The sequence below is a fragment of the Argentina silus genome, assembly GCF_951799395.1.
Source record: "Argentina silus genome assembly, chromosome: X".
Lineage (NCBI taxonomy): Eukaryota > Metazoa > Chordata > Actinopteri > Argentiniformes > Argentinidae > Argentina > Argentina silus.
In genome coordinates, this window is record NC_139653.1 from 30,657,151 (window position 1) to 30,671,605 (window position 14,455).

A 14,455-nucleotide genomic window follows, 5' to 3' on the forward strand; every position below is an offset into this window, starting at 1 on the left:
CAGCATGAGGACTAAAGAGGTGCCAATGCAAGTCAAGCCATTATTAGGTCGAAAAAAATAAATAATCTGAAACAGCCAAAACTTTAGCCAATGCCAACATCATAACATTTTTTTTTAAAAAGCAGCAATCGCAAGCGGGCTAGTAGGCCAAGGAAGACAATGACTAAAGAATGCTCACCATAAAAATAAAAAATAAAAAAAACTGTCCCACAGATCAGGAACACTCTCCTGGAGTGTCAAAGACTACCATCCGCAGAATACGTCACCAGCCGAACTACAGAGGCTTAAGTGCAAGGTGAAACCACTAGTTGTCCTCAACAAGTTTGGTCAGGTTCCAGTTTCAGTTCCAGTAAGAACTACCTAAAAAGTCTGCAGAGGTCTGGTGGACAGATAAGTGAAAAAAAAAAAAAGAATATTACCATGTACCATAGTGATTGCAAGTGTAAAGTTTGGAGAAAAAAATATCTACCCAGGATTTACAGAATACCACATCATCTGTAAACATGGTGTTGGGGTGGTTATGGTTTGGGCATGTATAGCTGTCACTAGAACTGGCTAACTTGTCTTTTTGATGATGTAACTGCTGACGGTAGCAGCAGAATGTATTCTAAAGTATACAGAATTATATTGTATGCTGGAGTACAAGCAAATGCCTCAGAATTCATTGGATGGCACTTCATCATACAGTAAGACAATGACCCCAAACATACTGCCATAGCAACTAGGGAGTTTTTCAGGGCAAAAAGTGGAAATTTTTTGACTGGCCAAGTCAATCTTTAGACTTAAATCCTATTGAACATGCATTTAATTTCCTGATGATAAGATTCTAAGCAAAAATACCTAAAAACAAACAACAACTGGAGACGGCTGCAGTACAGGCCTGGCAAAGCATCACCATAGAAGATATGTCTGGTGTCTGGTGGGTTCAGTGGGTCGTAGTCTTCAAGCAGTTATTGCATGCAAAGGATTGTCAACCAAATACTAAACATGAATGCTTGATTTGGATTATTATTATTATTATTCTCTGTATATAATCTGTCCCATTACTTTTGGTGTCATAAAAAAGGGGGACTATGTATAAAAAGTGTTGTCATTTCTAAATATGTACACAAATACCATCAAATAAAAGCTGAGAATCTCTACTTTAACCTCATATTAATTGTTTGATTTCGAATCCAAACATTTGAAGTATAGGGCCAATAGAAGAAGAAGAACAAGAGGAAGAAGAAAAGGGACTAGAAATTATGCAAGCAATTCTCTCTGATAGAATTTAAACTATATTTTCTAATTTTCAAAGCTGCAAAAAATTGAAACATATTTGAAAACAAACACAAACCGTGTAACTGGATACAAGATTGTTGGTATATGTCCATGCCATCCAGGAAAAGTGCCAAAGACAGATATTTTTTCCTCTATTACATACAATTAATTTCTGTACTTGTTTTCACCTCAATAACTGTAAGTCAAATGAAAAGTACATTCGAGCCAATGGGGCAAGCTAACATTTCGCTGACTGATCTACCATATTTGGCAAGGATGAAGTGGGAAAATTCTGACTCTGAAGCAACTGTTAGTGCAGGTCAGGCATAAAAAATGATACTAAATAATGCTTCCACTTTGTGGTGTCTTCATTGGTTGGAGCCAATCACTTGCTATGAAAGAGGAGGGGCTTCACCATGCCTGCCAGGACCTTGGGCATCTGAGAGGCAATGACCTCTGACATCATCTCTGGAAACTCCACCTTCATGGCATCAGCCTGAATGTAGGTACTCAGGCAATAGAGGTTGACCTTCTTTACAATCTGCATAGGTAGAGAGAGCCCTGTCTGTGTTAGTCATCAACAAACCTTGGTCCTGAACAGAACACTCAAACCCATTATTCTAACCAGAGGTGCTACAGTATCTGACTATGTTGAAGCAGTGATGAGCTGTTTCAAACCTCATGCATGGCATCCATCAGTTTGGTGAGGTGATAGAAGCGCTGTGAGCTGGCCACCACCCCTTTCTCCTTCAGGTGGATGGCGTTGGTGAGCTCCCGGATGTAGTTCTGTCTCATCTCCTCAAACTGGGCCTGGCTTTTCAACCCCTCAAGTGGTACTGGGAAGGAAACATGCCTATATCATTACAGAATATAACCATCCAGCTTTTCCCACAAGGTAAAGTGAAGTAATACTATATGTTATGTGTGCTCTCCTGATTTATCAAGGGTAAAGTGACACTGTATGAAGCAATTCATTTTTTGATGTGAAGATGAACATCACCCATGAGGGCTTAACTCTATTCCATGTTTATTTTTAAACATTATCCTTTTGCATATAGAAATCTCATGAAGAAATCTCATGAAGATACTGTATATGTAACTAAACCAAAAAGTGCTTTGGATTTCTAAGACTTGGTTTTTATATAGTCAGTTGCCATGCTGAAACTGACCACAAAAAAACAACGACTGTTTATCAGAAATGTGTATTTCTCTTGTTAAAGGTCAATGTAAAATTGGTACAACAGCTGCTACTGTATATGACATTCTCTGGTTCAAGGTCACATAGTACAACACAACTCACACTTTGTATACTTTTCTGCATGATCACAATAGCTTCACATATCTCTCTTTGTTATTATTTGCCCGAAATAGGTGGGCCAAGTAGGAAGGTTAATAAAGGGTCATCAGTCATTTGGCGAGAGAACTTTTTTTTACCAGTGTTGAGTAACATTATGGCTTTCATGCAGAGGAACTCCTCTCTGGTCACTTGAAGGCTGGCAAACTCTTGAGGGATGAACTGCATCGCCAAGCACAAGTCATAGATTGGAGATCTCCTCATTCCCTCCCTAAAAGAACAAAGGCAATTTCTACATTAATTTCAGTGAATAATTGCTATGTCATATGCTATGTAATGCTATGTCATATGTAACTTGTGCTTTTAAAACAACTCTCTAGTCAACTCCTGGTCCTGGAGAGCCACAATACTGCAGGCTTTTGTTCCAGCCTGCTTAGCAATAACACACCTGATTCCGCTAATAAAAGTTTTGAAGATCAGTTGATCAGTTAAATCAGGTGTGATAGCACCAGGCTGGGACAAATATCTGGACCCGCTGCAGCTCTCCAAGACCAGAATTGAGTATCACTGCTCTAAAGGATTAATCAATGAATCCAAATGGATATAGTACACTACTTACTGGCTGAGAATAAGATCAGGAGCAAAGTACAAGTACTCGCTGGTGACATTCTGAAACGACCTCCAACCAAGAGAGAACACCATCAAGTTCATCCAAGAGTACTGGATGAGGGTCATCTGATCATTGATGTGTAGACTACGAAATCCTTTTTAAAGAAGAAAGAAATATGTTATAAATCATATATACTGTATCTACTCTGTCATACCTATTTTATTCAGTAATTTAGGTTCAGTGCATAAAACTTAAGTTGGCTTTAATTTAGGATTTAGGCTTTAAGTAAAGCATATGTCCTTGTACTTCTCTATCTGGGGTGGAGGATTTGGTGCATGTCTGTGAGCAGCCTGTGAATGTAGTACCCTGGCCAGGCAGATCAGTTAGCAGCTGACTGGACTTACTGGTCATGTTTCATGTTTCATAACAAATGTCAATTCATTAACCCTCTTCATGGGAATTGGCCTAATCTTTATTTTACATTATTTTCTACTGATACAGATCACATTATTCAAAACCATGCACCTGATCTCTGCCCATATTTGGGAGAGAAACCTACAGTGAGGCCTGCTAGTAAACATGTTCTAGTGTAGAATGATGGCCCTGAGCAGCAGTAGTGGGTTGTTACCTGGCAGGGACTTAGACCACCTGACGATCCACAGCAGCTGCCTCTCACACAGCCGGTTGAGGCTATTGAGCAGAAGGTGGGGCATGTCGGGCTGGGAGTTGTCATAGCCAGAGTACACAACCTCTGGCTCGATACTCTCCAGGATGCTGATGATCTGTGGGGACAGCTGCAGCTCGCGGATTCCTGGCATGCAGGACATGGAGGTCAGGGTCTGGCCATCAGCAGACAGGGTCAAGGGAGACTGGAACATCAGGGATGGGGCCAACCCCATAGCCTTCAAGGCCCCAAAGCGCTTCAGCTTCCGGCCTGTAACAAGAATACATTACACTCTAATACCTATTTTTTGTTTGATCTGTTTAGTATAGACCCTTACAGGGAGGCAAAGTGTTTCCCTCAACTTTGACGGCATGTTTCCTGAGTCCTATTCAGAAATTATGTTCTCAATATTTAATTTGCCTGGAAAAATAATGGTTGACTGATTAGATCCTATGATAGTCACACTCCCTCTTCATTATCCCCAAGTATCAACAAATGGTAATAAAAATTAAGGTAAATCAACTATTTCAAAATCCAAACAGTGATATCCTAACGAAAGGAAATAACAATTAAGCGTCTCAATACAGTGCAATTTTCATGAAGTGTTTTTGTGCGTTTGATCTGAAAGCACTTTGAACGTTCTCGTTGACTCTAAATTGTGATTTCAAAGTGTGACCATAACATGAGAGACATGCAACCTCATTAATGTGACACCAGATACGAGACAGACATTGGTGAATTACAAAAGGAACACAGGAACACAGACACACAAAGGTACCTCCAAGCATCATCCCAGCTTGATAGCACTTTCGTAGGCGACATGCAGGGCAATTCTTTCTTCGAATCTTATCCACGATGCAGTCGTTACGACCAGCACAAAGGTAGTTATGATGGCCTGTTCAGTAAAATAACAATGTATAAATACAGTTTGTAAATTATCCTCATTCATCAAATCGCCTCTAAGTTATAAATCTAAGTTATAAGCTTGATAGTATTGTTTATGGATATGATTACTCCTCTCTCCAGAGTGAGAGGGGCTTTTGAAGAAAGAAAGAGAGAGAGGGAAATTAGATAGAGGCAAGGCTGTGAGGACAGAGTGACATGGCCATGGTCAGACATAGTGGCTCAAATATATCTCCCTCTGTAAGATAACAAGAAAAACAAGTCAGAAAATAAGAACACTGTGAACATCGGTCAAAGTGATACATTGGCTAATGACCTCTATAAGACACCATGGAAGGTTGATTAAACCACTATCGAATGATACTGTAGTTCCCTGGATGTGGTCCCTATGGTCTCTTGCTATGCTTTAGTTTTGGGCCATTCGCTAGAAGTGAAAATAAAAAATGGGGTTCACAGATGAAAAGATCCTGTTGTTACTGGTTTTCACTTTTACTTATTCCAGTCAGTCATATTGGTTGGTTGATGAATTTCTTGTCTAACAAGCCTGTTAAGAATCTACTCAAATGGTTAATGAAGGCTTTAACAGTTTATCATTAACATGGTTAAGCTACTATACACTGTTGATATCATCTCATATTGCCTTTGCTCACCTTCAACTGCTCTTTTAAAGAATACTTTGCAGCTTCCACAGGTAAGGACACCATAGTGGCAGCCTGAGGCTTCATCCCCACAAATCATACACAGTCTTTGGGGTGGCATACTGAAAAACAGAGAAGACATCAAGTAAACTCACTTGAAACACATATGACAGCAGCAAGACTTGACCTTCTTATAAAGCAAGTAACAGTATTTCATAGCTCCATATGTGACAATTAGTACAAGCATCACTTCACTGTATCTTTAGTTTATTATCCGCTATTCATATGAACATTTCTTACCCAGCATATGAAGTATATGTTGGGGATCTCTGTAGCAAGGCTGAGCTGCGAATTCCATCTGGAGACACATAACCACTGTGTTGGTACTGATCTTCGGCACCTGTAGACTGGCACCAGAACTGTGATTCTGTAGGAGACGTCTGGATTGACCATCTGGGGATCTCACTCTTGTATATCATCAAATGCGGGGGTGCCTGTGGGCTACTAATTACATCGAAATTCATCATGCCCTTACCAGATAAAGTAGTTACACTTCTGGAATCGGTGCTTATTTGGGGTACCGCTGCCAGCGGGTTTGTCTGGTTCAAGTCGACGAGAAAGTTAGAGGAACTGTCTAAGTGTACGTGTGGTCCAGGTGCGGAAGGAGGGAAAGTCGTCGACTCATCCATAAACAACAATTGCTGTTTCCTGTCGGTATCATAACATGTATTAAGAGTAGGTATGTTCGTCATTGAGCCAATATCTGGAGCACTAGTATCCATAATTAGCGAGGGCTCCTGCTCGTCTTTAATGAACTTATAGACCCCGGTTGTTGAAGTGGGTGTCATGCTCGCGCTCTGAAAACTTTCCAGAGCTGCTGTGGTCGGCGTTAACAAGTTCTCCTTTACGCGATACGCTTTACCGCACACCTCTGTCCATGGCACATTGTCGGACTTAAGATATTCGTCTGCACGATCATAATAAGGTTTATTAATAAGTGAGTTATCGGTTACGGTACAGTCTTTGTAAATCGCACTACTGTTGCTTGAGCCAGGGCCATGGCACAAAGTACCAACGTTTCCAAAATTACGCATGACGGAGGGCATGCAGGAGAAAGGCTGTGGATCATTTGATATTTTCCCCTGATTAAACCTGACCTCTGTATACTTCTCAATCAAGCCACTTACTATTTTATTTGTCTCGGTGCAATCTGCGCTCGACGTTTTCGCTGTTTCCATTTTGTCATTTGCTTTATTTTCCATCCCCAGATTCTCAGCGGAGCCACAGAAGCGCTCGGTAGAGCCCGTCAGTTTGTCTTGAGACTAGACGTTTATGTCCCGTGGCGTAAAGACCTTCCCAAAATCTTCCTCCCCGTTCTGAAGGCTGTGCCAAATAGTCCTTTCAGATATGAACCTGTTTGTCCTGAAATTCTATATGGCTTTATAGCTATGAAAAACATAATATATTTAATTTACGAATCTGCCTTCGAAACTTAATAAAAAATAATAATAAAAAAAAATCTAATTTGTTAGGTGTATCACTGCCATTATTCGGTTGAATAGAATAATTGAATATCTATTGATATGTGCCAATATCTCTAACATAGTTTTTTGGTCAGAATAATTCAAATGTCTAACTTTTCTCGCCTTTGTCTTTTTCTTTTATCCAGGTGCTAGTAAGTCCTCTTCAGGAAGAATATCGTTTTTTAAGTGAGTTAAGATACAAGTAGCCTATACATGAGGGGGAATCAGTGAAGAATCTCAAATGCCATCCATGAATAGTCTCCACTGTGCTGGCAACACTGGACTGAACTGGGTTAATGTACTGTAATAACTATGTAGGTCCATCCCCTTTGTCTACAGAAACCATTCAAGAGCCCCACAGGCTGCCTTGTCTGAGGTGAGATATAAAATGCTAGTCAGAAGTGTGAGCCACAGCCAGGACATGGGAGAGAGAGTTCCAGCAGATGCCATGAACAGAAACATGTCTCTAATGGATTATTATAAAAGATGAATTTATGAAAAGAAGGAGGGGGGAATGTGAGGCCAACTGGGGCTTAGACCCTCAAAGGTTAAGCCTCTGTAATGCAAAAAATGTAAACTGTAAATTGTAAATCTATTATTTTTCTGGATACTTCCTAGGTTTGTAAAACAATACTTACACTTTCTGGCAAACTACCCCTGTGTAAAAGCACATGTTCTTTATTTAAGCTTAGCCCATAATGAAAATACCCAGAGTTGATGTTTGCCTGTAACTAGGAGACAGGTTAAGAGCTGGAGGACAAAAACACTCCACCTCGTTTGTCCTTTGAAGTTCATTTTCCACTCTGAGACATCATCTAATCTGAGCCTTTAATATTTTGAGGATTGAAACAACAAGATAATGTTGTTACACATATTGTAAGTTAAGTCATATTTATTAACATGAAAGAACAAAATGTAAAAGGGAATTTTCACTTTTTATGGCAAAATATAATGATATATCCCCTTACACATTTTTTTAACAAAAAAAACCCATCACCCTTCAAGTAGGCTTGTAAAATGTTACTTGTTCACAATCCATAAAGATGATTGTTTTGTATAATGTGTGAGGGAGGGCATTTCTGACAAAGAGGGTAACAGATACATGTATGTTTATTCCTAAAGTAGTGTTGTGCCATTCATCCAGATGTGGACCTAGGTTGAATAGAAAGTAGTATAGCCAAAGCCATTTAAGTACTCTTTCCAACAAGCCTACCATAATTACACCCGCAGTTGTGATACTATATGTGTGATGTCACATGCTTTCCTTTGAGTTTAGGCCTATCACTACTCTCTCTTTAGGCCTACTGTATGATGTGCTTCTACCCATAGAGATATACTCTACTAATGTTTAGATAAAGTAATATCTGGGTCATTATGTCACAGACACTTCGCATTTGATCCCTCTTACATTGAACCTTTCCATCCATTGCAGTTATTTATGAGTAGAGAGTGCTTATCACTTGACTCTGAATATTGTTGATGCCTGCTCTATTTGAGATGCATGCACAAGCCTTGAGCCTATCTTTGCATGCGTCATTTGTCCAATACTATCAGTGGCGATTCTCAAGGTTAGACTTATTTATTACATATTATTTGGAAACAGTCTCATTGTCTGGAAGTGTGATCTAATTACACATGTTTATGTCTTCTTCAAATGTAACTGCATACATTTCTCAGAGATACTCCTGATAGCCAAATCAGAGAGTATAGAGATCTTAAAGGGTCAAGGTGACCACAGATGTTCTTTTCTTCTAGTCTAGTAGCATCTTTTAGGGTTTCCTTGACAACCAGACTTCAATTAGATAGCCATTCTTCTGTTGGGGAGAAGGTGGTCCGAGGTACACTCACAATGCAGCTGCACATATAGTACCTTTGAAAAGAAATACGGTTCACAGAACTACTTTTGCCTTCAGAACTGCCTTAATTCTTTGTGGCATAGATTCAACAAGGTGCTGGAAACTTTCCTCAGAGATTTTGGTACATATTGACATGATAGCATCTAAGGGGCTAAGTGTGCCAGTACTAAGGGGCCCAAAGTGTGCCAAGAAAATATCCCCCACACCATTACACCACCACCACCAGCCTGAACCATTGATACAAGGCAGGATGGATCCATGATTTCATGTTGTTTACGCCAAATTCTGATCCTACCATCTGAATGTTGCAGCAGAAATCGAGACTCATCAGACCAGGCAATGTTTTTCCAATCTTCTATTGTTAAATTTTGGTGAGTCCGTGCGAATTGTAGCCTCAGTTTCCTGTTCTTAGCTGACAAGAGTGGCACCCGGTGTGGTCTTATGCTGCTGTAGCCCATCTGCTTCAAGGTTCAACGTGTTGTGCGTTCAGAGATGGTCTTCTGCATACCTTGGTTGTAACGAGTGGTTATTTGAGTTACTGTTGCCTTTATATCATCTCAAACCAGTCTGGCCATTCTCCTCTGACCTCTGGCATCAACAAGGCATTTTCGCCCAAAGAACTGCCGCTCACTGGATATTTTCTCTTTTTCTGACCATTCTCTGTAACCCTAGAGATGGTTGTGCGTGAAAAACCCAGTAGATCTGCAGTTTCTGAAATACTCAGACCAGCCCGTCTGGCACCAACAACCATGCCACGTTCAAAGTCACTTAAATCACCTTTCTTCTCCATTCTGATGCTCGGTTTGAACTTCAGCAGGTCGTCTTGACCATGTCTACATGCCTAAATACATTGAGTTGCTGCCATGTGATTGGCTGATTAGATATTTGTGTTAACGAGCAGTTGAACTGGTGTACTAATAAAGTGGCCGGTGAGTGTATAACCCCTTTATGATCGATATGACAGTAGCTATGTTCAGTTATTTTCTCATAGAAAAATCATATTCTTGAAATTGTAATCAATCTTGATTATTTCGATGTTTAATGATAAATGTAACATGAAAAAACACTTAGCAAATGGATATATAGCATTTTGGAATAAAACTATTTCATGAATACAAGAACATAATTAAAATGTGATGCTGTATGTCTGATCATTTTTTCCCTCCAAATAAACATAGGTGACAATGTCCTCATAATTCCTACAGTAATGTTGCTTCAATTATATTTAAAAACTGTCTGAAAAGATAAGCTCATGGCTGTTGTTTGCCAGGTTGCTGCATAAGTGAGACACACAGATCCTGTGCCTGTTTTGCTTGACAGTTGAGCTCTGAAAATGTAATCTGTGGGTGGTCTGTACTATGGTGGCTGGACAAGAGAAGGAGGTGAGCTCTTAGTCTATCTGAGAGGTCGGGTTGTTCTGTGAAACAGGTGTTGGGAACACAGTAGTATCTGCTACTGTATATGCTAGCAGTGGGATGAAGTAGTGGAGCCCATATAATTCACTGCATAATACTATCATGATATGTACTCTACAAATAATCTAGATTTACTTTGGAGGGAGGCAATTATTAGTGGCCTTGCTTCAGCAAGTCCAGCCATGGTTATTGCTCATACTTATTGTTTTTTAGTTGCTGAAGCAAGCCCAACTATTGTTTTTTCTCATACTTATTATTATAAGTATCTATCTAAAACTGACAGACTGACTAAATCATTTGTCCCCAGAGCCAAAACTGACAGACTGACTAAATCATTTGTCCCCAGAGCCATACAACTTTACAATATGTCAATCAAGGGCAGAGAGATGGACTTCTCTGCATAACCTCCACCCTCTGTATCACATCATCATGTCACTGTTTCACCTCATTTAACTACCTCCCTCCACCAGCCTGGACTAAATGCACTTTAAAAATAGTCCATATTTATGTAGCCCGTATTTAGTTTTTAGTATTTAATGCTATAATTGCACTGTCTGCCTTACCTTTTTGCACCTCACCTAACTGCACCTCGCCTGTATACAATACTGCTAATGTTGTATGTTGTATGTGTATGTTATGTGTGATACCCCTATGTCTGTACGCTACTTGGAACCTGAATTTCCCCCTGGGATAAATAAAGTTTCTATCTATCTATCTATCTATCTATCTATCTATCTATCTATCTATCTATCTATCTATCTATCTATCTATCTATCTATCTATCTATCTATCTATCTATCTATCTATCTCTCATCTATCTATCCTTCTCTCTAACTGTCTCTCATCTATCTAACCTTCTGTCATCTATCTATCTTTCCATCGATCTAACTTTCTCTCATCAATCTATCTATAGATCTATCAATCTAAATATCTAGCATCTATCAATTCATCCATCCATCCAACCAACCCACCAATCAAATCTTTAACTGTATCCACTACTAAAATAAGACTAATAATAATCTCACTTACTTTCAACTACCCAGCAAACCTCTCTATCTATTGTCCAAACCATCTTTAAACATGGTCTACTACCAAAAGCCCACAAGTTTCTTCTGGAACTTTCTAGTTCAATTGTATTTTTCAGGATGGGGTAGTGTACAAACTGGATTTGAGTGAAACATCTACTGGTAGAAAAGTCACACCAGTGCCACCATGTGGACAATGTGAATGTGTTATTTGAGGATGTACAAAAAGTGCTGTGCTGCACTTCATTGGCAGATCTGTTGAAAGATTTTGAAGCCTGCAATACCACAACTTTAGCCTGCGCTAAAAATCCAAGTTAAACATTGTACACCATATGGCCAAATAAGACTGTATTGGACTAACATTTTGGATTATATCATTTCCTACCATTATATGTAGTCTTATTCCTTTTTTTCATAACCCACTAGTGACGTTAGAAGCATATTAATATCACCAAATAGAAGGCTTCCTTTGGCTGGTCCTTAGGCTGGTGCCAAAATGACAGTACCCATAAACAGCATTTCCTGGGTTCGCTGCACCGCTCGCCATCTCTCATAGGAATCCATCGAAAGGTCAGTAGTTAGCAGTATCCAGATATGTATTATTAATGTGCCAGTGTCATGTCCTAACATAAGCTCTTCACACTCACAAAATTGCCCACCAATGATAAAGTGAAATAGGCACACAAAAAAATGGATATGCTACTGTCTGTGTAATTAGGGATTTTATCAAATTACTTTTGACAATGATTTCAGTTTCAACACAAATGAGAATGTGTAGGGACTTGTCAGGCATGTTACTCCATGCTCACTGCTGTGTCTGCTCAATGCACATTCTTTCTCAATGCACAGTCTCCTGCTCAAGTCAGGCAGTTCCTCCATGTTATGGTTCTCTTCTAGGAACTGTTTGATCTCCTTCAGTTCTCATGTGAAAGAGTGAGTGAAGGGGCTTCAGGTGATGTGTTAATGTAGTCATAGATCTACGTTTGCTGTTGTTGTTCTCATACAGTAATACATATATACAATATAAAGGATATAGTGGAAAACACAGGTCAATCTATACCTTAATTCACTGTCTTTATCAATCTGTGCTATAATGAAATATCATTTTATGAGACATTTCATTATCTTCTGTTAAGTAGAAAGTGAAAGGGGAAAAAACATTGTATTAGTGTAGGGTTATCCTTGTTTAACTCTCATCACAAATGTGCATACTCAATGTTTAAATTAATACTTTAAAGTAAAACATATGGAACTCAGCATTAAAGCATGAATAAAATGTTTCTGAGCTTGCTGTGTGATAACATAATAAGATTGTAAATGTTCTTACTTGGTGACGATGTGGGCCAGATGATTTCCCAAAACTTCAACCCTGTTGACCTAGCTGATGCTACAGACTAATCAAGCAATAACAAATTACGATGTGCAATGTAAAAAAATAAATAATCACAGAAAACATATACTGATATACATTTGCACTTTTCAAACAAGACACAAGATGTCAAATGTAAATGTTTGTAAGTTTTCCTAGGTCCAGTTATTATTCACATAATAACAAGCCTGATATGGGTTTGAGTTTAAATGTCTATGATTTGTATATCAAACTTTCTGATATAATTGATTTCAATAGTATTGTATATAGATGGCTGTGGTAAAAGCAGCAAATGACAGAACCAAACATTCTAAGGTTAACCAATAAAGTAGCAGCTGAGGATTCTAAATGGGATGAGAGGATATGACCCCATGGACATTTAAAAAAAACTGATGAGGCATGATGAACTGATGATAGATAGATAGATAGATAGATAGATAGATAGATAGATAGATAGATAGATAGATAGATAGATAGATAGATAGATAGATAGATAGATAGATAGATAGATAGATACTGTAGGATGAGCCAGGGGTACTTCAGTGGAGTGGTAGAGTTGGTTGGTTAACCTGATGAGAGTTTTTGGAGTTACAAAAACCTTAGATAAATGAAAGAGGGGATGGATAGATGAGAGAGAGGGGAGGTATAGAAAGAACAATTAAGAGGTTAATCAGTATTGGTTAGGCTGAGTGAAGCAGTAGTGACTGGTGAAAGGATGATGGCCAGTTAGTTGAAAGGTTAGGTAGATATAAGGTTGAAAAGATAGAATGTTAGATAGATAATATGTTAGAAGGTCTTAGATAAAATATTAGATAGATAGATAGATAGATAGATAGATAGATAGATAGATAGATAGATAGGATGAGCCTGGGGTAGTGGAGTGGGTAGAGGGTTGGTTGGTTGAGTGGTTGAGAGTGGTAGAGTTGGGTGGTTAAGGGGTTGAGAGTGGTTTCAGTGGGGTAGAACTGGTAGTAAAAGATAGGAGTTTTTGAGTTACAAAAAGCTGAATAGTTTAAAAAGTATTATGAGTTTGAAATATAAATGTAAGCAACCCAAGTTAGACCTCTCTGCATGTTTTAAAGTTTGATTGGTGTGAATAGCTTAAAAGCTGTAGGAGGAGTACCATACCTAAAAATCGGAATTGGAATAAGAAGAACAAGAAAAATAAATTCCAGAAGAAACTTTGTGGGCTTGCAAAGTCTTATTTTGGTTGTATAAAAAGTTTAAAGATGGTTTGGATGATAGATAGATATATTTGCTGGGTAGTTGAAGGAAAGTGAGATACTTATTATGGTAGCTGATAAAGTTAAAGATGGTTTGGTTGGTTGGATGGATGGATGGTTCGGTGGTTGGTCTGTTGGTTTGTTGGAGGGATGAATTGATGGATGATAGATAGATCGATAGATGTGAGGTTAGATAGATCGAGAAATAGATAGACATATCAAGTTTGATAGATGAGGGAAAGATCGATAGATGAGAGATAGATAGATAGATGAGAGGTATTATGGTAGTGGATAAAGTTAAAGATGGTTTGGATGGATGGATGGTTTCTTGGTTGGTTGGATGGATGAATGGATAGATGAAAGAGAGGATGGATAGATGAGAGAGAGGAGGTATAGATATATCAGTAATTAAGAAGTTAATCAGTATGGGTTATATGGGTGAAGCAGCAGTGACTGGTTAGAGGATGATGGCTAGGTACTTAAAAGTTGAAAGGTTAGATAGATATATGGTTGGAAAGACGGTTAGAAGGTTAGCTAGCTAGATAGATAGATAGATAGATAGATAGATAGATAGATAGATAGATAGATAGATAGATAGATAGATAGATAGGATGAGCCTGGGGTAGTGGAGTGGGTAGAGGGTTGGTTGGTTGAGTGGTTGAGAGTGGTAGAGTT

The 14,455-nt window shown here is 38.8% G+C and overlaps 1 protein-coding gene across 1 annotated transcript; it reads right to left on the minus strand.

The window, feature by feature from the left end:
* Positions 1-1,645: 1,645 nt before the first annotated feature.
* Positions 1,646-6,475, minus strand: pgr (progesterone receptor; the record flags this gene model as incomplete). Its single annotated transcript, XM_083694676.1, has 8 exons — positions 1,646-1,801; positions 1,939-2,096; positions 2,695-2,825; positions 3,174-3,318; positions 3,793-4,098; positions 4,607-4,723; positions 5,382-5,491; positions 5,670-6,475. The coding sequence occupies 8 exons, from the start codon at positions 6,473-6,475 to the stop codon at positions 1,646-1,648; spliced, it is 1,929 nt and encodes a 642-aa protein (XP_083550802.1).
* Positions 6,476-14,455: the final 7,980 nt, after the last annotated feature.